The 24,273-nt window shown below is 44.4% G+C and overlaps 1 protein-coding gene across 6 annotated transcripts in view; it reads left to right on the top strand.

The window, feature by feature from the left end:
• The window catches only part of LOC141167232 (uncharacterized), a 632,749-nt gene that overhangs the window by 350,940 nt on the left and 257,536 nt on the right, over positions 1-24,273 (top strand). For all 6 annotated transcript variants that reach the window (XM_073654689.1, XM_073654734.1, XM_073654964.1 and 3 more), the window contains one exon: positions 19,014-19,119. In XM_073654689.1, coding sequence (XP_073510790.1) covers positions 19,014-19,119 — 106 coding nt within the window. The remainder of the gene's footprint in view (positions 1-19,013; positions 19,120-24,273) is intronic.

Consider the following 24,273-nt stretch of genomic DNA (forward strand, 5'->3'; position numbering starts at 1 on the left):
CAAAAGTTCAAAATATTGTTACTCTTTCATCACTGTACATAACAGGATGTGGGATATATATACCAGGATGGGACCCAGAATAAGGGACATATATACCAGGTACAAAAATACCTAGATGGGGGATATATATACCAAGATGGAGGATATATACACTGCTCAAAAAAATAAAGGGAACACTCAAATAACACATCCTAGATCTGAATGAATGAAATATTCTCATTGAATACTTTGTTCTGTACAAAGTTGAATGTGCTGACAACAAAATCACACAAAAATCATCAATGGAAATCAAATTTATTAACCAATGGAGGCCTGGATTTGGAGTCACCCCCAAAATTAAAGTGGAAAAACACACTACAGGCTGATCCAACTTTGATGTAATGTCCTTAAAACAAGTCAAAATGAGGCTCAGTATTGTGTGTGGCCTCCATGTGCTAGTATGACCTCCCTTCAATGCCTGGACATGCTCCTGATGAGGTTGCGGATGGTCTCCTGTGGGCTCTACTCCCAGACCTGGACTAAAGCATCCGTCAACTCCTGGACAGTCTGTGGTGCAACGTGACGTTGGTGGATGGACCGAGACATGATGTCCCAGATGTGCTCAATCGGATTCAGTTCTGGGGAACGGGCGGGCCAGTCCATAGCTTCAATGCCTTCATCTTGCAGGAACTGCTGACACACTCCAGTCACATGAGGTCTGGCATTGTCCTGCATTAGGAGGAACCCAGGGCCAACTGCACCAGCATATGTTCTCACAAGGGGTCTGAGGATCTCATCTCGGTACCTAATGGCAGTGAGGCTACCTCTGGCGAGCACATGGAGGGCTGTGTGGCCCTCCAAAGAAATGCCACCCCACACCATTACTGACCCACAGCCAAACCGTTCATGCTGAAGGATGTTGCAGGCAGCAGATCGCTCTCCACGGCGTCTCCAGACTCTGTCACATGTGCTCAGTGTGAACCTGCTTTCATCTGTGAAGAGCACAGGGCGCCAGTGGCGACTTTGCCAATCCTGGTGTTCTGTGGCAAATGTCAAGCATCCTGCACGGTGTTGGGCTGTGAGCACAACCCCCATCTGTGGACGTCGGGCCCTCATACCACCCTCATGGAGGTGGTTTCTAACCGTTTGTGCAGACACATGCACATCTGTGGCCTGCTGGAGGTCATTTTGCGAGGCTCTGGCAGTGCCCCTCCTGTTCCTCCTTGCACAAAGGAGGAGGTAACGGTCCTGCTGCTGGGTTGTTGCCCTCCTATGGCTCCCTCCACATCTCCTGGTATCTACTCCATGCTCTGGACACTGTGCTGATAGACACAGCTACCCTTCTTGCCACAGCTCGCACTGATGTGCGATCCTGGATGAACTGCACTACCTGAGCAACTTCTGTGGGTTGTACTGTAAACACCGCCTCGTGCTACTGTACCTCTAGGGGTGAGAGCAATGGCAAAATGAAAAAGTGACCAAAACAACAGCCAAAAAGGATGAGAACAGAGAAATTGTCTGTGGTCACCACCTGCAGAACCACTCCTTTATAGGGGGAATCTTGCTAATTGGCTATCATTCCCACCAGTTGTCTTTTCCATTGTTCCATTTTCACAATAGCAGGAGAAATTGATTCACAATCAGTTTTGCTTCATAACTGGACAAGTAGATTTCACAGAAGTGTTATTGACTTGGAGTTACATTGTGTTGTTTAAGTGTTCCCTTTATTTTTTTGAGCAGTATATGTATATACAGTACAGACCAAAAGTTTGGACACACCTTCTCATTTAAAGATTTTTCTGTATTTTCATGGCTATGAGAATTGTACATTCTCACTGAAGGCATCAAAACTATGAATTAACACATGTTGAATTATATACTTAACAATAAAGTGTGAAACAACTGAAAATATGTCTTATATTCTAGGTTCTTCAAAGTAGCCACCTTTTGCTTTGATGACTGCTTTGCACACTCTTGGCATTCTCTTGATGAGCTTCAAGAGGTAGTCACCGGAAATGGTCTTCCAACAATCTTGAAGGAGTTCCCAGAGATGCTTAGCACTTGTTGGCCCTTTTGCCTTCACTCTGCGGTCCAGCTCACCCCAAACCATCTCGATTGGGTTCAGGTCTGGTGACTGTGGAGGCCAGGTCATCTGGCGTAGCACCCCATCACTCTCCTTCTTGGTCTAATAGCCCTTACACAGCCTGGAGGTGTGTTTGGGGTCATTGTCCTGTTGAAAAATAAATGATGGTCCATCTAAACGCAAACCGGATGGAATAGCATGCCGCTGCAAGATGCTGTGGTAGCCATGCTGGTTCAGTATGCCTTCAATTTTGAATAAATCCCCAACAGTGTCACCAGAAAAGCACCCCCACACCATCACACCTCCTCCTTCATGCTTCACGGTGGGAACCAGGCATGTAGAGTCCATCCGTTCACCTTTTCTGCGTCACACAAAGACACGGTGGTTGGAACCAAAGATCTCAAATTTGGACTTATCAGACCAAAGCACAGATTTCCACTGGTCTAATGTCCATTCCTTGTGTTCTTTAGCCCAAACAAGTCTCTTCTGCTTGTTGCCTGTCCTTAGCAGTGGTTTCCTATGTTACCATGAAGGCCTGCTGCACAAAGTCTCCTCTTAACAGTTGTTGTAGAGATTTGTCTGCTGCTAGAACTCTGTGTGGCATTGACCTGGTCTCTAATCTGAGCTGCTGTTAACCTGCGATTTCTGAGGCTGGTGACTCGGATAAACTTATCCTCAGAAGCAGAGGTGACTCTTGGTCTTCCTTTCCTGGGGCGGTCCTCATGTGAGCCAGTTTCTTTGTAGCGCTTGATGGTTTTTGCAACTGCACTTGGGGACACTTTCAAAGTTTGCCCAATTTTTCAGACTGACTGACCTTCATTTCTTAAAGTAATGATGACCACTCCGTTTTCTTTTCTTAGAATTTGTATTATGGCAAGAAAAAAACAGCTAACAGACTATTCAGTACGACTATCAGCTGTGCATCCATCTGACTTCTGCACAACACAACTGATGGTCCCAACCCCATTTATAAGGCAAGAAATCCCACTTATTAAACCTGACAGGGCACACCTGTGAAGTGAAAACCATTCCGGTGACTACCTCTTGAAGCTCATCAAGAGAATGCCAAGAGTGTGCAAAGCAGTTATCAAAGCAAAAGGTGGCTACTTTGAAGAACCTAGAATATAAGACATATTTTCAGTTGTTTCACACTTTTTTGTTAAGTATATAATTCCACACGTGTTAATTCATAGTTTTGATGCCCTCAGTGTGAATGTACAATTTTCAAAGTCATGAAAATACAGAAAAATCTTTAAATGAGAAGGTGTGTCCCAACCTTTGGTCTGTACTGTGTATATATATTATATTATATATATATATATATATATATATATATATATATATACTGGCATATGCAACAGATTAGGACTTATTATAAGTGAAAGGAGGACTTTATACTAACCAGACAGCAGATGGCGATAGTGTGTAAAGTTATATGCTTGCTGTAATGTGGGGAGGGAAGCTCTCAATTGTTGGTTGTTTTTTACTTCCTGTCTTTTTTTTTCCTTTCCTGAATGTGTTATGTCAGCAGCACACGGACTGTGTGACACTGAATTGTATGTCATGTTTAACCAGTATGAAGTAAATACTGTTTACTCAAGATATCTTGCTGATTGAAACTCTCGTAAGTACAGTGGTGACTGTAAGAAGATGCACTCTGCGACAATATATATATATATATATATATATATATATATATATATATATATATATAGTGAAGGAAATAATTATTTGATCCCTTGCAGTCTATAATTTTAAGGGTGGGTTAATTTTAACATTGGGAGATAGAATATCCCAAAAAAATCAAGAAAATAACATTGTATAAATTAGATAAATTTATTTGCGTTTTGCAGTGAGAAATAAGTATTTGATTCCTCTGGCAAACAACACTTAATACTTGGTGGCAAAACACTTGTTGGCTAGCATAGCAGTCAGACTTTTTTTGTAGTTGATGCACATGTCAGGAGGAATTTTGGTCCACTCCTTTTTGCAGATCATCTCTAAATCATAAGCCATAATCATCAGCATTAACAGAAATAAACACTTAAAATAGATCACTCTGTTTGTAATGACGCTATATAATATATGAGTTTCACTTTTTGTATTGAAGAACTGAAATAAATTAACTTTTTGATGAAATTCTAATTTGGTGAGATGTAAATATATCAAGTCATTTACTTTAGGTTTTCTTGTAGTGGTGTAGAGATCCAATATTAGAACTAATGCCCTTCTTTTGTTGTCATTGAAGAACAAAAAGTAAAGTTCAGAGTGAGAAGGAATAGTTTACTATAAATATAACTTCAGAATGAAGCAGTAGATGAGAATTACTGTTATTCAGTTATTATTAGATGTCGAGTTATTACTCTCTATAATCTGCCAAGGAATACCTTCCCAGATGTCCAGGGGAATTTAAGTATTATGAAGTCAAAGTTCTTTTAACCTCTTAATGACCGCCGACACGCATTAAAACTGTGTTTTTTAAGGGGCTTATTCTTGATTGAGGTTTTAAAACGGCGATCGGGAATGAGGGAATTTCCGGCAGCTGCAAATCTCACAGGTGTCAGCTGTATCGGCCCCGACCGTTTTTGTGACTGATCAGGGATGACTGACCCCTTAAATACCGCTGTCAATCGCGGCAGCGATATTTAAGTGGCAAGACCCCCTTAGTAATCATCGGACCCTCGCAATGAGAATTGTGTGTCCCAATGGTTACCATGGTACCCTGAGGTCATGTGATGACAACAGAGTACGGTGGCCTGTGAGATACAGCTTTAAGCTGTGTCTCACAGGCCTAGTCAGTGACTCACTGACTGCTCTCATGGACTGCAGTACACAAAAAAAAAAAAAAAACACAAAAAGTGCACACAAATCCCGAAAAGCCATTTTGCCACGCAAAACGCAGCATTTGTGATAAAACAAAAATAAGCAAAGAAATGTACACATAATTGGTATCACTGCATCTGGAATTATCCGCTTTATAAAACTGGCACACTATTTATTCCCTATGGCGAACACCATAAAAAAAATATTTAAAAAAACACTTCAAAAATATCACTTATTCATCATAATGACTCACAAAAAAGTGAATAAAAAGCGATTAAAAAGTCATATGTAGAAAAAAAATGGTATAAATAAAAACGCCAAACCGTCCCACAAAAAAACAAGCTCTAATATGGCTCATTCGTCCAAAAAAAATAAAAAGTTACAGCTTTCAGAATATGGCAATGTAAAACAAATTCAGTTTTGTAAAATATTGCTTTTAGTGTGTAAAAATCGCAAAGCAAAAAAACCCCAAACAATATAAATCTGGTATCGCTGTAATCGTACTGACCCGACAAATAAATTGGTCTAATCACTTTTACTGCACAGTAAATGGTGCAAAAAAACAAAAACAATATTTGAATTGCTGGTTTTTGTTCATTCTGTGTCTGAAAAATCTGAATAAAAAGTGATCAAAAAATATTATGCACCCCAAATGGTACCAAAAAAACCTGCGACTAGTCCTGCAAAAAAATTAGGCCTCATACAGCTGTTTGCCAAAAAATAAAAAAGTTACAGCTCTCAGAATATGGCTTCGAAAAAAACTACTTTTTATAAAAAAAGCATTTTTACTGTGTGATAGCAGCAAAACAAAACAAAAGATATAAATCTGGTATCGCTGTAATTGCACTGACCCGAAGAATAAATCCACCTTATCACTTATACCTTATGGTGAAAAGAGCAAAATTAAAAAATAACTGTTCTTGTTCATCAGTCTGTTTGTTCATTCTACCTCCCAAAAATCGGAATAAGGCTCCGCTCATATTTATCCTGCGCTTTCCGCTGAGCACTTATGATGGGGTTTCGGTGTAAATTTTCCAAAACTGTGAATCAGACAAAACCCCCGATGGGACCGCTCACATATGAGGCAGAGGGAGTCACTTTGGACTGGTCTCTCTTCCGGAAGTGTCCCATCATTTTAGGCGTCTTTTTAGCGCACAAGTGTGGTCGATTACTGATCTGTGCACGCCTAAAAAGATGGAGACCACCAGAGCAGACACCAAACGAAGTCCAAAGTGTCTCAATGTGCCTAATTATTGTGGGTGGTTCTGTTTGGGGTTTCGTCTGAATCGCGTTTTTGTGGGATTTGCATGGAAACCCTGATATAGGTGCTCAACTTAGAAGACGGGAATATGATCCCAGCCTTATTCTGGAAGCGATCGAAAAATATTATGTACCCCAAAATGTTACCAATAAAACCCCTAATTTATCCCGCACAAAACAAGCCCTCCTCAGGTCCGTCATCTGTAACTGGAACTATTGGGGGTCCCATATTACTGTCAGAACAAAGACTCTGGAAAAACAACATGGCTCTCGTCTCCTCAAATAAAATCCAGTGAATTCTGCACTCCCAAATCCAAATGCCCCACTGTGCCTAAACTGCAATAAACAGCCACATGTTTGGCATTATTGTAGAGGGGAGAGAGAACTTAACAATTTATGGGGTGTGTGTTGCCAGAAGCACAAGCTGGGCACAATGTATAAGCGCCCTACCCACTATACTATACAGGGGCACAATGTATGGGCACTAAACTGGCATATTTGCAATTCTTCAGAATAAGCCTGGCGTGGATGTTACAAAATAGTCACTGCAGCAGTAGAAGAATTCATTGAGAGGTGCAATTTCTACAATAGGATCACTTTTGTTTTTTTCTGCTGTTCTGGCACCTTCAGGGCTCACCTACAAACTATTTTAGCAAAATCTGTGCTCCAAATAGCGCTCTTTCCTTCTCATCCCTGACGTGTGACCTGAAAGTAATTTCTGATGATATGTGGGGAGCACAGCATTTGGAAGAGATTGCGTAACAAATTATGGGGTCTGTTTTTACCTTTTATCCATTGTGAAAGTTACAAATTTGGAGCTAAAACAACATTTCATGAAAAAAATGATAATTTTCCATATGACAACCTAATGTTGTCAAATTCTGTGCAGTACCTGTGAGTTCAAAATGCTCACTATACCCCTGGATAAAATCCTTGAGGGTGTAGTTTCCAAAATGAAGTCACTTGTGGGGTGTTTCCACTGTTTAGACAAATCAGGGGCTCTCCAAAAGCGACATTATTATTATTATTTATTATTATAGCGCCATTTATTCCATGGCGCTTTACATGTGAAAGGGACATACATAGCACAAACAATTACAATAAATTTTGAACAATACAAGTCGGCGACTGGTACAGGAGGAGCGAGGACCCTGCCCGCGAGGGCTCACAATCTGAGGTCATGTGATGACAACAGAGTACGGTGGCCTGTGAGATACAGCTTTAAGCTGTGTCTCACAGGCCTAGTCAGTGACTCACTGACTGCTCTCTGTCCGCTATTTCATCTTTCTTCTCTGCTAGATTCCTAAAACTTAATATGGATAAAACCAAATTCATCATCTTTCCACCATCTCACTCAACCCCCCCACCCGACCTATCTTTCAAAGTCAATGGATGTCCACTCTCTCCAGTCCCACAAGCTCACTGCCTCGGGGTAACAATTGACTCTGATCTCTCCTTCAAACCTCATATCCAAACCCTTTTCACTTCATGCCGACTCCAACTCAAAAATATTTCCTGGATCTGTACATTCCTCAACCATGAATCTGCAAAAACACTAGTGTATGCCCTCATCATCTCTCGCCTTGACTCTTACTACCTCCTGCTCTGTGGCCTCCCTTCTACCACTCTCGTACCCCTACAATCTATCCTAAACTCTGCTGCCCAACTAATCCACCTGTCCACCCCCCCCCCTATTCCTCGGCCCCTCCCCTCTGCCAATCCCTGCACTGGCTCCCCATTGCCCAGTGAATCCAGTTCAAAACCCTAATCCTGGCATACAAAGTCATCCACAACCTGTCTCCTCCTTATATCTCTGACCTAGTCTCCCGGTACATATCTGAACACAATCTCCGATCCGCACAAGATCTCCTTCTCTATTTCCCTCTTTTCTCCTCTTCCCACACTCGCATGCAAGATTGCTCATGTGCATCCCCCCTACTCTGAAACTCTCTAGGCCAACATATCAGACTCTCCCCTACCGTGGAAACCTTCAAATGGAACCTGAAGACTCACCTCTTCCAACAAGCCTTCAACGTGTAGTAACCCTCGTTTCACTATACCTCTTCACGACCATCTCTACCCTGACCTACTGTATCCCCACCACTAGCATCTCCGCAAGAGAAATTAGCATACTGCGGTCTGGAAAGACCTGCCACACATCCGTGTCCGCAGGTGATCCGCAGGTGCACGGAGACACATAGTGGACATGTGTTTTCTACAAATCCCATCCACTATGCTGTAACATCTGACTGCTGTGGATTGCATGGAATCCCAGCAATTACTGATCATGTGCATGTACCCTAACACTCATTACCCCCGATCAGTGAATTTGCTTTACTTTGTCGTGCCCCTCACTCTCCTAAAAGGACTTATTTGAAGAGCCGCATGTGAATGGCGCCACAGTGTGTATGATCGGCCACAGCTCCATTTACATGGTGCTCTACAGAGCTCCGGTTCTCGGGATCATGGGGGTTCCAACAGTCGGATCTCCAGCGATTGGACAGTTATCCCCTATCCAGAGCAGAGGGGATTACTTGGGATAATCAATTTAAACAGGTTTTCCAATATTTATTTTTATTTGGCCATGGTAATATTGAAAATACTAAACCAATAATGATGCCTCTCCGACAACAGGACAGGAGAAATGTTACTGTGCAGCGAATATACAGGACAGGAGGAGTGGTACTGTGCATTGTATATAGACAGGACAAGAGGAGTGGTACTGTGCAGTGTATATATGCAGACTCTAGGACCTTGATTTCCAAATGAAAATTGGAACTCTGTGACCTTGTGGAGTGTGTCAATGACTGCCTTCTGGACGTCTGTCAAGTCAGCAGTCTTCCCCATGATTGTGGAGCCTACTGAAACAGACTAAGGGACCTTTTTAAACACTCAGGAAGCCTTTGCAGGTGATTTTTGTTAATTATTCTCATTTACTGAAATAATGACTTTTGTGCTTTCATTGGCTGTAAGCCATAATCATCAACATTAACAGAAATGAACACTTGAAATAGATCACTCTGTTTGTAATGACTCTATATATGAGTTTCACTTTTTGTATTGAACTGAAATAAATTAACTCTGTTGCCTGACTAATCCACCTGTCCCCCCGCTATTCCCTCGCCTCTCCTCTCTGTCAATCCCTTCACTGGCTCCCCATTGCCCAGAGACTCAAGTTCAAGACCCTAACCTTGGCATACAAAGCCATCCACAACCAGTCTCCTCCATACATCTGTGATCTAGTCTCCCAATACCTACCTGCACGCAACCTCCGATCCTCACAGGACCTCCTTCTCTACTCCCCTCTTATCTCCTCTTCCCAAAAACGCATACAAGATTTCTCCCGTGCATCTCCCATACTCTGGAACTCTATACCCCAACACACCAGACTCTTGCCTACCATGGAAACCTTCAAAAGGAACCTGAAGACCTACCTCTTCCGACAAACCTACAACCTGCAGTAACCATCGCTGTACGACCAGCTATGCCCTCGCCTACTGTATCCTCACCCCCCCCCCCTCTAGATTGTAAGCCCTCGTGGGCAGGGTCCTCTCTACTCCTGTACCAGTTGGTGACTTGTTTTTGTTCAAACTATTGTACTTGTTGTCTGCTACGTATACCCCCTTTTCACATGTAAAGCGCCATGGAATTAATGGTGCTATAATAATAAATAATAATAAATCCCTCCTCAGCTCACTAGGTTTCTATTGATTTACGGCACGTCTGTCAAGGGCCGTCAGCCAGGATTCACCTAAGTGACGCGCTGTTGCCAAGGTTTTTGGCTAAAATTTGCTTGTGCCAGCCCTGATCCGTGCAACTGAGGTATTAAAATGTTCAGGAGGAGTTCCTGAATCCTATGGTGTCGAGGTAGGATAGGGAATCTTTCCACAAGGTATCAGTCGATTTTAAAGAGGGTCTCTGGAGCTTGGACCTTTGCTACCTACTACATCTGTCTCCAAGCTGCACCCCCTCCCATTACTTTCCTACCCTCAAGGAAATAGAAGAGCATCTATAGATTAAGTCTTTAACACCAAAGCCAGTTTTCATCTTCCTGACCTAGCCAAATTTTTCAAATCTGATGTTTCACTGTGATAATAACTTTGGAATACATTAAGGGAATCTATCAGTAAGATCAACCCTTCAATGTCATCTATATGGACATGCAGATAATAGAAAGCTGTATAAATGTATACCTTATTTATTATGCTTTGCTTATATAGCACCAACATTTTTCACAGCACTTTACAAACACTGTCATTGCTGTTCACACTGGGGCTCACAATAAAATCCCCCTTCACCAAGCCACCTGTAAATTAGCTGTTATGCTCTATGGGATGGACATAGATTTCCTAGAGAATCTGCCTTCAGAGCTTTTCATGTGAAATAAGCTCTGGATACAGAATCTTAGTAAGATCTATATCTGGCCCATAGCTCTTAAAAGCTATTTACATACCAGGAAAAATGTGGATTTCTCTGAAATAAGACCGAATCACAGATATTATGTTCAACTTTCTATGATCTGCCAGCCAATATAGATGGCTTAGGAGGGTGATAATAGGTTATGTATAATTGCAGGTAAAAATTGAATGTAAACAACTTATGATTGTATCTATAACATTTTGTCACCACCAAATGCCAAGAAGTAGTAAAAACAAAGGAGCTTTGTTAAAAACATGACATATCAAAAACAGAAAAACAGACAAAAACCGCAATGTCAAAAACATGAATACTTAAAAATGCAATGAAAAAAAACGAAAGTAACCTAATTTACCTAATAGATGCAGAAACGCTGCAGAAAATATGCAACATAAAAAAACTCATCATGGGAACGTAGCTTTAGGTTAGCTTCCACTACCAGCCAGTTTAGGGTATGTTCCCATATGCCGAAACGCTGCATTTTTTTGCCATCTATTCTGTTTATTGCAGCTTGTTCATGCGTTTTTTTCTGACTTTTGGTACAGATTTTAAGCAGCATTTTTAATGCTTTTTTTAGTGCAGAAATGCTATGTCTAAACAAAGAGGTTGTCCGGTATGGACATTTTATTTTCTTCTCAGGCATAAATAATAAAAAAAAGCCCTGATTAGAAAAGCAGATCATCAGAGAAACCTCTAAAATATGAACCGAACAGCTACTTTTAACGACAGCGTCCAGAGCTGAGTTGCAATCGCTAATCACCATTCAGATGCTGCTGCCAACCTCTAACATTTAAATTGATAGATTTCCAGTGCTCCCCTGTCACTGCCATTTGACCCTCCTTTAAAGCTCAGCCAAACAATGAGATTCATGTTAGACCATGATTTGTTTTATATACTGAGGTAATGCGTTTTATATAGTACAAGTGATCAGGCAATTGAACGTTCAAGTCCCCCAAGCGGACTAAAGAATATAGTAAAAAAAATATATAAAAAGTTTAACAAAATAAATTAAAAAACATTACAGATGAGTGGACCTGATAGAATTTGAAATTGCCAAATCGTGTGGATTTTCCTGGGAAATTCAACTTGTAGTGATTGTATTCTCAGCAAAGGGAATTGAAGTCCCTTATTATGATCTGGGGTCTCGCTACATAATATGTCAAAACCAAAAAACTTATACTCACCTGTCTGGCCTCTTTGATGCTCACTGACTGCCATCCAGTCCTCAGAACCTCCTCCTCTTTTGCCCATTGCAAGCCTCATCTCACTGTAGGCCAGGACTTCCGAATGTGACATAGCCTTTTAGATCACTCCGTGTTGTATGTTGTGACTTCATGGATGTGCAGAGTGCAGTGATTTTTTTAAGGCCTGGTCCCGTTCGTAAGTCCCAGTCTAGAGTGAACATTTCAGAGCTACAATGGCAGAAAGAAGAGGCCCCGACTAATCGGAAAGCGGGTAGTGGACCCTCTTTTATCTGGCATCTCGGTCTGTCATTATACCCCAGGACGTCTGGTGCGCACCCCCCTGATTGATGGGCTGTAGGCGGGGTTTCACCGCATTTCACAGCCAAGCATCCAGCACGCGCTTTCCCTTTCCTCTGCATTCATTGGGAAAGCATGCGGTGAAACGCCCACAGTCCATCAATCAGGGGGAGTGCATCACTGGGTCATGCCTGACTGCAGCCAGAACTTGAAGTAACATTAGCGGATGTCAGAGGTGGCTGCAGCCAGATCACATGATGCCTAGTGAGCGGTCAGTGATAGCTCACAGGCAACAATAACAATGGAAGATAATTAGAAAAACACTTCTTTCCACTGTTTAAATCAGTGGGGGCTGTTAGAACCCTCCTGTTAGTTTTTGCTATCTTGTGTTTTGCGGTCACGTGACCATCTGCCTATTTATTCCAGCTCCGCCCTTCTGGCTTTGCTGGACTTCAGTGTTGTTTGACTCTCTCTCTAGCCAGGTGCTTCGGTGCCTATCTCTGTCTAGTTCGCTTGGTCCTCTGGGACCTCTAGTACGTTTTGTCTGTTTGTCTTTTGTGCTCTGCATCTACTTCTGTTTAGGAGGTGTCCCATTTTTGTCCCAGTCCTTAGTTCTTTTAGGGACCCCTCCCTTAACTCTATAGGTCTTCGTTCAGACTAGCCGAGGACTAAGGCGGGTCTGTTCACAAGGCCCGCTACATCGTAGGGATTCAGCTTAGTCTTACTATAGGGACAGCTTTCCCCTATATTTCCTTAGTTTATGTTGCAGATCATAACAGTAAGTCCAGCCCAAAAAAAACCCAAAAACTAAAAGGAAAGAAATTCGGGGATCAGTATGGTTTCCGTCCAGGAGTTGGCTCAACGCCTGCAGGGATTGTCTCTGGAGGTGGCCGAGCTTCAGCAACATGTGAGTAGCTGTCCTGGAGCGCATTTTATTGAACCCAAGGTAGGACTGCCTGATTTTTTTTATGGTAAACAACAAGATTTTTTTTTCTTTAAAAATGCTTGTTTGTTATATTTTCGTTTGAGACCAAGATCCTCTGGGAATGAATCACAGCGCATTGGTTTTATTATGTCACTTTTGCGCAAAGAACCACAGGGTTGGGTCTTTTCTCTCCAGCCTAATGATCCGTGTTTAAGTTCTGTTGAAGAATTTTTTTCTGCTATGGGGCTATTATATGACAATCCTGATCGAATCTCATCTGCTGAATCAGAACTTAGGCGTTTGAATCAGGGGTCTGATGATGTTGAAAATTATTGCACACACTTCAGGAGATGGGCTTCAGAAGTTAAATGGAATGATTCTGCGCTAAGATGTTTATTTCTTGCTGGTCTGAGTGAAAGGGTTAAGGATTTGCTAATTGCATTCCCTGCACCTGAGACTCTGCAGGAAGCTATGCAGTTAGCTGTTCGTGTGGACAGGAGACTGAGGTCCAGGGCTAATGATGTAAAAACTCCTGTAACTTCAGGTCCTAGTTCCCAGAAAATCTGCTTTGACAGCGGAGAACCAATGGAGGAGGGGGCAATGTCACTCCGCTCTCAGGAAAGAGATCGGAGATTCGCCGAAGGTTTGTGTCTTTATTGTGGTAAAGATGATCATTTGATTAAGTATTGTGAGCGTCGTTTAAGTAAAGAAAAAAAAAAAGGTCAGTTACGCCTGTATAGCTTGTTTACGCTCTGCAGGAGTGTTCCTTTCTGGGAGTACTACTCTGCAGGGAGATTTGATTGAATTTCAGGTATTTGTGGATTGTGGATCAACACTTAATGTGATTGATAAAGGGGTTTTGGAAAACTTTAAATTGAACTCCAAACCTTTGTCATCACCTATTTCTGTGGTTGCAATTGATAACACTCCCTTGAAATGTATTACTCACAAGACTGCTGCATTTCCCCTCACTATCAATGGAGATCACCAAGAAATTTTGGACTTGGTTGTTTTGGATAATTTGCCCTCTCCAGTTGTTCTAGGATTGCCTTGGTTAAGACTGCACAATCCTTTATTGGACTGGTCTACTAATGTGATTAAGTCTTGGAGTCCGAAGTGCTATGATAAATGTTGTAATGGTCGCATTGCGGCTGTGGAAAAGGGAGAATTACCTGTACCTATTCAAGATTTTTGGAGGGTTTTTTCGGAGGAGAAGTCGCAAGTTTTACCTCCTCATAGGGATTATGATTGCGCCATTGAGTTTGTTCCGGGTGCTACTCTTCCCAAAAGTCGCTTGTTTAATCTGACTATCCCTGAAAGAAAGGCCTTGGAGGAGTACATACAGACTAGCCTGGCTGCTGGTCACATTAGACCTTCTAAGTCACCTGTGGCAGTTGGATTCTTCTTTCTTAAAAAAAAGGACGGCGGTTTACGTCCATGTCTGGATTTTCGTGAAATTAATAAGATTACCGTATGCAATTCCTACCCATTGCCGTTAATTCCTGACTTGTTTAACCAGTTAGTGGGGGCCAAGTGGTTCTCCAAAATTGATCTCCTGGGGGCATACAATTTGTTACGTGTGAAGGAGGGTGATGAATGGAAAACTGCTTTTAACACTCCGGTAGGTCATTTTGAGAATCTGGTGATGCCTATTGATCTTACCAATGCACCTGCATTTTTTCAGAACCTTATTAATGACATCCTGAGACCTTTGATTGGTAAGAATGTGGTTGTGTATTTGGATGACATTTTGATTTATTCACCAGATCTCGAGTCCCATTGGCAGAGTGTACGTGAAGTTTTGCAGTTATTGAGTGATAATTCACTCTTTGCTAAGTTGGAGAAATGTGAATTCGCTGTGCAGAAAATTAGTTTTTTGGGCTACATTGTCTCCAGCGAGGGCTTTGAGATGGACCCTGTGAAGGTTCAGGCTGTGCAGGAATGGCCTAGGCCTATTGGTTTGAAATCTATACAGAGATTTTTGCGTTTTGCCAATTATTACAGGAAATTCATTAAGAATTTTTCTGTAATTGTTAAACCTCTAACCGATCTCACCAGGAAAGGTGCGAATACGGCCCAGTGGACTACTGACGCCATTGAAGCATTTGAGTATCTCAAAGAGAAGTTCAGTTCTGCCCCTATCCTTATGCAGCCTGATGAGACCAAGCCTTTTTTGGTCGAGGTCGATGCTTCATCAGTGGGGGTCGGAGCAGTTTTGTCTCAAGAGAACAAGGGTGGACATCCTTGTGCCTTTTTTTCGAAAATTTTTTCGGAAACCGAATTGAATTATGATGTTGGAAATCGGGAGTTGCTGGCTATTAAACTTGCGTTTGAACACTGGCGTCATTTTTTGAAAGGCGCTAGATTTCCTATTACGGTTTTCACAGATCATAAGAATTTGATCTATCTGGATGCTGCCAAGCGTTTGAATGCCCGTCAAGCTAGGTGGGCACTTTTTTTTTCTCGGTTTCATTTTTCTGTTACCTATATCCCTGTTACTAAGAATGTTAAAGCCGGTTCTTTATCTCGCAGATTCTCTCCTACGGTCGGTGCCGAGGAGGAGGAGAGCATTTTGCAGAAAGGAGTTGTGGTGGCGGCTTTGGACTCCATTTTGGAGAATGGGATTCTGAATGCTCAAGATGATGCTCCATCTAACACTCCCCATGGGAGGTTGTTCGTGCCTAGAGCCTTTAGGAGAGATTTGTTTGTGGAGTGTCATGAGTCTCGGTTGGCAGGTCATCCAGGAGTTTCGGAGACTAAGAGACTGATCAGTCGCAGTTTTTGGCGGCCTGGATGGCAGAAGGAAGTCATCAAGTGGGTGCGTCAGTGTACTGTGTGCGCTAGGTCAAAGGCTTCACATACTCCTGCTGCGGGGTTGCTTTGCCCTCTGGAGGTTCCTAGTGCGCCTTGGATGCATCTCACTATGGATTTTATTACTGATCTTCCAGTGTCCGGGGTTTTACTGTCATCTGGGTGGTCGTGGACCATTTTAGTAAGATGTGTCATTTGGTTCCATTCATTAAGTTGCCCTGCGCCAAGACACTCGCTAAGGCGTTTGTTAAGGAGATTGTCAAGCTCCATGGCGTTTCCATGGATATTGTTTCTGATAGAGGACCTCAGTTTGTGGCTCACTTTTGGCGTGGTTTTTGTGACAGGTTGGGAGTCCATTTGTCATTTCCGTCTGGTTATCATCCGGAGTCGAATGGACAGACTGAAAGAAAGAACCAGGATGTAGAACAGTTTTTGCGTTGGTTTGTGGCGGACAATCAAGAGGTGTGGTCTGAGTTTCTGCCTCTTGCAGAATTTGCTCTTAACAATCATACATCCTCCTCTGCTGGGTGTTCTCCTTTTTTTTTTTGTACTGGGAGACATCCGTCTTTTGGTTCGTTCTCCAAATTGGGGTCGGCGGTGCCGGAGGAGGAGAATTTTTCCGTTGATTTGGAGAGAGTTTGGACTAATGTACATTGTAACCTGCAAGAGGCTAACAAGAAGTCCAAGAAGTATTTTGACAGGAAACGTAAAGAGGTTTTGTTTACTGGGGGTGACATGGTTTGGTTGTCCTCGAAGAACCTGCGGTTGAGGATTCCTTCTAAAAAACTGGGTCCTAAGTTTGTGGGTCCATTTAAAGTGCTTCAGGTTGTTAACCAGTCTGCTGTTAGGTTGGATGTCCCTCCTTTCTGGAAGATTAATCCTGTGTTTCATGTTTCCTTGTTGAAAAAGGCTGACGTATCTAATAGGGACTCCACTGTCACAGTTCCTCCTATGGTGGAAGACGGCGAATATGAAATTTATCGTATTTTGAATTCTAGATGGCATAGAGGGAAATTACAGTATCTTGTCTACTGGAAGGGTTTCGGTTCCGAAGACAACTCCTGGGTAGGGACGGATGATGTCTCTGCTCCTAGGCTTGTTAAAGCTTTCCACAGGAGGTTTCCGGATAGGCCTGGGCCTGGAGGATCCGGAGGATCCTCATAGAAGAGGGGGTACTGTTAGAACCCTCCTGTTAGTTTTTGCTATCTTGTGTTTTCGGTCATGTGACCATCTGCCTATTTATTCCAGCTCCGCCCTTCTGGCTTTGCTGGACTTCAGTGTTGTATGACTGTCTCTCTAGCCAGGTGCTTCGGTGCCTATCTCTGTCTAGTTCGCTTGGTCCTCTGGGACCTCTAGTACGTTTTGTCTGTTTGTCTTTTGTGCTCTGCATCTACTTCTGTTTAGGAGGTGTCCCATTTTTGTCCCAGTCCTTAGTTCTTTTAGGGACCCCTCCCTTAACTCTATAGGTCTTTGTTCAGACTAGCCGAGGAGTAAGGCGGGTCTGTTCACAAGGAACCGGCAGCCCGCTACATCGTAGGGATTCAGCTTAGTCTTACTGTAGGGACAGCTTTCCCCTATCTTTCCTTAGTTTATGTTGCAGATCATAACAGGGGCATTATATATAGTAGTGGAAAAACTGTTTACTTCCACTCGAAAAAATAGACATATTTGGCATAACCGTGTTTGTGTAAGGGACCTAGGGTGTTGTGATGGCGAGGGAATGATGTACTCCTTCACCCCAGATCCCAAACAAAGACAAGAGTCCCAATCTTTCCATGTGGTGATTGTGCTGCATATCTCTTACTTTCTATTTGTAATTCTGCTCCATCTGCGATCCATTTCCTTCATGGACCGCCACTTGAACATTAAAGGACTTCCACTCCATTTTTATATCAAACCACAACTTTACTTTCTTCTTCAGCATAGCAGAACATTCAGGGGAGGACAGTTGCATTATCAGGGTTACAGTTTCTTGTAAAGCACAAGTTCTTCGTTTAGCGTCCGTTTGTCAGTCCATCTCAAGCTATCCCTTTTTAATGGCCGCTTTGACCCTGGAGATAACTGAGTCACTGCTGCCTTGTGAGTCCATCACAGCCTTCTCTGGACTAATCCCCGTCCGTCTGGTCCTCCGCTTCTTGGAGGACTTGGAGGAAGCTACACCGCCACCTCTTCTAGGTCCCGAATGTGATGGGAAAGCCTTTGTCCAATTTACAGGCCGACGATTCTCTGCTGCTGGACCGATCTTGCTGTTGCTCTTTTCCTGACAGGAACTTCCCCCAGTCCACACTGTCCTGCTCCTCCCACACTAAGCAACTTCTAATTCTTTAACTATTTCCTACCTTAACTCTCGCCTATCTTAAAGTGCCCGCTTCTGCACTGCCCAAATCCTATCTATACCTATAACTACCCTGTCCCTGTAATTAACATGTCCGTCAGTAGGTCATGTACATGTTTACTAGATAAACACAAAATACCTTAACATGTGCACACAGAGGGAAGAGGCACGTGATCGCACGTGACCATCACACCCACATCCACCACCTTTCTCGATGAATGGGGAGAGGGAGAGCGCGCAATGGATGCTGGGTATGACGCGCGGGGATAACCCAGCCCACAACCCAGCAGCCACCGTGGAACGCGGAAGAGGGACCCTCGGCTGCAGCCTGGACTTGTCGTGACATCAGCAGATGTCAGCGCCGACTGCAGCCGGGGGTCACGTGATGCCTGTGAGTGGTCACCGATGGCGCTGCTCACAGACAGTAACTGCAACGGAAGGTATTTACAAAAACACTTATGGGCCCCGGCGGGATACATTGGGGAGGGGATAATAAGTAGTGGACAACCCCTCTAAGGGTCTTGGAAATTGGAATCACAAAACATTTTTTTTTTTTACAAACAAAAAATATATATTTATGCAAGTTTGGTATCGTTATAATCATACTCACCTGGGGAATCATGCTGCCAAGGTAATTTTTTTCCATTCAATGAACACTGTAAACACATATTCCCCAAAAACAATTGTGGAATTGCATTTATTCACTGCATGTTTACATAACATAACATACCACTACCTTTGTTTGGAGGTATTGGTGCCTGCAGTTCAGCCCCATGCAAACATAAAGTATACCGTGTACTTGAAAACAGTATGTGCAGACATTCAACTGGTAGCAAACTGCCATGCGCCTGACTGCTGTTTGTGAACTAAACAATTATTTATAAACTATTATTTTTTTAGCTCACCATCCTCGGCAGAACAAAATGTTTTAATAACCAATTGGAGGAATGAGACTAATCTGATGAAACTTCAAAAGCAAGAACAGGAATTCCGAAGGAAGTTTCAAGTAAGTAGAATTGTAATGTACTGTAATTACAAATTATTTCATACATGTTGTAAAATCTACTATAAAGTATATGGAATTACAGCAGTCTGTATTCTTGTCTGCTTTTCAGCAATTTAGTGGTATTTTTTTATATAGCCTTATAAAAAGTAATTGCACAAAGAAGGAAAACAGGCAGTTTAACTCTTTCAAGACCTTTATGATACTTTAATGAGTACAACAAAATGTAACCTTTTAGAAGTGAAATGGAATGAGACGAATAAAGGATAAAAAAAATGATTTTCCAACTGTAATACTGTAACTGCAAAGCAATGCTTTAATACGTCCACTTCGGAAGCTATAAGCAGAAAGCACCCCTTGACGATTGAAAATGCAGTGAGTGTCAACTGTAAATTATAGCATTAATTGGTTATAGTATACTAGCTATTGAACAAGTTCTACGCCCGAGTGGCGAGCATTTTTATTGGTATATTTCCGGCTCCATTTTATTTCAAGACACACTGTCTGCGAATTCAGTGTCTTCAATAAAATGGCGTCAGATAGCGTGTATGCGCATGCGGTGACTCTGGCACCATTTTATTGAAGTAGCACTGCTATGTTGACGTTGTAATACATTACTTAAAGGGGTTGTCCACTACTTTTACATTGATGCCCTATCCGCATTACATTGATGCCCTATGCCGCATGCGGCACCCCCGCTGATCAGCTGTTACCAGTGCCTGCGGCCGCCGGCCGGAAGTGCTCACTTGCAGGGCTCCGCCGTCAAGTGGTAGTGGCCGCCGCGGTGTACTGCAGATCCGCCTCCCATTCAATTGAATAGAAGGCGGATGTGCAGTACACCGCTGCGGCCACTACCACTTGATGGCGGAGCCTCACAGGTGAGCACTTCCAGCCGGTGGCCGCAGCCTCCAGCACCGATAATAGCTGATCGGCGGGGGTGCCGCATGCGGGACCCCAGCCGATCATACATTGATGCCCTATCCTACGAATAGGGCATCAATCTAAAACTTCTTTAAACAAAATGGCACCGAGTCAGCGCATGCGCATATCACACTATCCGGCGCCATTTTATTGAAGACACTGTATTTGCAAATTCGCAGACAGTGTCTTAAAACAAATGGCTCCAGATAGAGCATGCGCATGCGCTGACTCCGGCGCCATTTTATTGAAGTATTGTGCTATAAAATTAAAGGGATCCTGTCATCAGAAATAACGCTATTAACCTGCATATATTCGCTTAATCTGCAGGTTAACAGTGTTATTATGCTGCCCAGTGCCTGCAAGCAGCCAAATGCAGCGGGGAGAAAATGAACTTTATTCTCCCCGCCTGTATTCGGTTTCAGTCATGGGGGAGGTGCCGGTTGGGTCACCATTCTGAGTATACAGAGCATCCCCTGTAACCGCGCCACCGGCACTGACTGACACTGGCTCTACATTGAGGCAGGCTGTCAGTCAGGGCCGGAGTTACAGCGGCTGCTCTGTATTCTCAAAGCAATGAGAAGCAAGTAAGGAATACACCTCACCAGGTGAAGTTGGAGGCCTTCCCTTTCCACTAATCTCTTTGGTCCTGCTGCTTGTAGCTGTGCAGTGGCCCTCGTGCCTGAGTGCAATGTCTTTGTGCTCACCCGTATGGCAGGCAGCTCGGGCCTTGCTGATGCGTCGCTCCCACGTGGCGGTGCTGGGCCCTGCGGTGCTGCTGAGCCTCCGGGCATCTGATGGGGCCAGGAGACCTGCAGTCTCCTGCCCTCTGGTTTCTGTTGCTGGGCCTTCAGTGCCCCACAGCCTCGGACTCCCGTGTCCGGTTCCTTTGTGTTGGTTCCTTCTGGGGTGAACTGCCGCGCAGCTCCACTCCCCAGCTCCTCTCTCGTCGACGTCCTCACTTCAACTCCTCTCACTAAGTCTAACTAACATCGCTCTCAGATCCCAGTTGCCAAGGGGAGTGTCTCCCCTTGCTGGTCTGGAGCCAAGAACGTGTTGCATGTTAGTATACCTGACTAGGGGACCCCTGCTTGCTTCACCTTTGGCGCTTACCACATGACCTAGGTACTGCACCTTGGGCTTCAGCAGGTGGCACTTGGACGGCTTTACCTTCAGGCCAAAACCAGATAGGGCTTCGAACACCTCGGCCAGGTGCTCCAGGTGGTCTTCATATGTCTTTGAGCAGACAATTACATCATCTAAGTACAACAGGATGGTTTCAAAGTTTTTGTGTCCTAGGCAGCACTCCACTAACCGCTGGAAAGTTCCTGGGGCGTTGCAGAGCCCGAATGGCATGCAGTTGAACTCGCTGAGGCCCATTGGTGTTGTAAACATGGTCTTTTCTTTGTCCGCCTCTGCCACAGAAACCTGCCAGTACCCACTGGTGAGATCCAAAGTGGAGAAATAGTTAGCTGATTTCAATGCTGCTAATGATTCCTCAATTCTGGGTAATGGGTAGGCCTCCTTATGTGTAATGCGGTTAATCTGCCTGCGATCAACACACATCCTCATTGTACCATCCTTTTTCTAACGAGAACTAATAGAGCTGCCCAGGGGCTACAACTATCTCTGATCACCCCAGCCTCCTTCATCTCCCGTAACATTCCTTTGGCACATTGATAGTGAGCTGGTGGTACAGGCTGGTACCTCTCTTTAATTGGCGGATGATCTCCCATGGGGATATGACGTTGGACCCCTTTTACCTGCCCAAAGTCTAGTGGGTGTTTGCTGAAGACTCGTTCATACTCTTGGACCACCTGGTATACTCCATGCTTTTGGTGCAAAGGGGTGGAGTCAGTGCCCACTTGTAGCTTCTGACACCAATCCTCCATCTGCCCCTTGGAGCCATTATCCTCCGCCGGTTTGGACGGAAGAAAGGGTTGCACTGTCTTTATTGAGTTGTTACTGACAGTGAACAGCTTAGCAAGGGTGGCATACCAGGGTAAATGGACCTCTTTCACCCCACAATTCAGGATGCGTATCGGTACTCTCCCCATGCGGACATCGACTACCCCCCTGGCTGTCAAGATGGTTGGCCTACTGTCAGAGTACACGGGTTCTACCAGGGCCTGATAATCTTGACCCCCCGAGACCTATTGCTGCCCGACACCATATTATCATTTCACTCCTAGGGGGCATTGCAATGGGAAATGGATCACTCATCTTGACACTGCCAACTTCTCCACCAGACAGCTCTACCTGTTGTCTTTTCATCAGGGCTCTGATTTCCTTCTGCAGAACTTGCTGCTGACTGGAACTGGCAGTCACTGCGACCTGTTGCAACAAAACAATAATTTCTCCAAGACAATTTTCTATTACACTGGTGCCTAAGGTTATCATAGGGTGACTTTCTCGGCGATCAATATCAACAATAATCATTCCTTGTGATGGCAATTCTACTTTGCCAACTTTTGGTCACCTCTTTATACCTCACCTGAGGCAAGGGCTGACCATTGCTGGCATAGATACTAAGATGTTCATCTGGACGGCGGGTAATGTCTGAATCAGTCCAGTATAGCTTATAAAGGATATATGGCATCGTGGTCACCTGGGACCCAGTGTCCAGCAACGCGTTCATTGGGATGCCATCAAGCACGACAGGCAGGACCTGTCGTCGTCCCACGTACTTGTCTCGCCAGCTTTGTGGGCCCGGTCATCTTACTCCTGGGGGTTGGCCCTCTGCGCCAAGGGTTGCTCGTTTAAATTGCAGAACCTTGCGTAGTGCCCCGCTTTTTGACAGCGGCGGGAGATGGGTTGTCTCTCCTGGTCGTAGCGATCGCTGTTCCTCCCTCTGGTCAGTGGAATTCTTCTCTATCGCCAATACGGGACATCATCTGGACTGGAAGCCAGCTGGATCTTTTCCTTGGGAGACACTTGCATGGCCTGCATGGTTTTGGTTAGTGTAGCCACACTTTTGGTCAGCTCCTGGACCTGAAGGCGCAGGTCTGCAGATGGATCATTATCTAGGGTCTGCGCGTCAGCCTCCACAGGTGCTGGGGGAAAGGACGCCACCTCCTGGTGGTATGTGATAGTGGGGCGCCGGAGGGATGCAGTGCCGCCTGGGGTTGATTCTTGCAGCACCCGGATGGCACTGTCTTTAAACTGTGCAAAGTCCAGATCAGGGTTTTGCAGAGCCATAATGCCAACTCTGTCCTGTGAACGCTGGACAGGAGCCTCTTAATAAACTGCTCAGTTAGCAATCTGTCCTCATAATGCACACTGTCGGGGTCTACCTGTTTGATGGCCCGCAGTGCCTCCTGCAGGTTTAGAGCATAGTCCCGTATACTGTCCTGCATCCTTTGTTTGCACCCGTAGAACTTCATCTTAATTTGTGCTGTGGTGCGGGTGTCAAAGGTATCCTTCAATCGGGCCAGTATTTCTTTTACAGTGCCTTTGTCTCTGCCCGGCCAGGACTTCACCTCTCTCTGGGCTGCACCGATTAGCCGGCCTATGAGGATGCCGACTTTTTGCTCCTCAGACAGGGGGTACACTTTAAACAAACTGCGCAGTCTCTCCTCAAAGTCGTTCAGGGTGTGCGACTCCCCTGAGTACTGGGGCAACCACGCCGCCCCCAGTATGTACAGCATTTGTAGCACCCTGAGGATTCGGCTGCTACAGGGGTATTGCACCTCAACCCAGAGGTGTGATATTCCACTCCCGGGTAAGGATGGAGTGTGGAACTGAGCTCAGATAGACTGCATGCACTACATACATCCCATTTCAGAGGAGCAGGCCGACGGTACTCCCACTTAGAAATGTGCAGGTACAACCGAGCCTGTTCCTGGCTGGAGTGGGAGGGGGGTGGTACATCCCATGTAGTGTAGGGGCAGATAGGGGGAGCAGTCTGGGTAGTGATAGGAGCTCATTGGGTGCTGGTCACCTGAGCTCACACATAGAGGGATATATAAGGTGGGCACCAACTAGAATCAGGGTCAGACGCAGAGAGTCAGTCAGCTGCAGAGGACAAGTTCAGACGCAGAAAGTGAGTTGGAGAGGAGAGAGAAGGAAACAGCAGCCCTGGAGAGAGAGAGAGTGGAGCAGAGAAAGACCCAGAGGGGGAAGACTGAAGGGACCCAAGAACCCAAATTAGAGCACCGGGTGAGGAGTCAGCATCAGGGTACCGGAACCCAAGCTGGTGGGGGCAAAAACAATCCCTAGCCAGAGACCGGAGATCGTGGG

This window comes from Phyllobates terribilis, unplaced genomic scaffold, assembly GCF_046119375.1.
Source record: "Phyllobates terribilis strain yellow unplaced genomic scaffold, ASM4611937v1 Scaffold_1__5_contigs__length_1240528914, whole genome shotgun sequence".
NCBI classification, from domain to species: Eukaryota; Metazoa; Chordata; class Amphibia; order Anura; family Dendrobatidae; genus Phyllobates; species Phyllobates terribilis.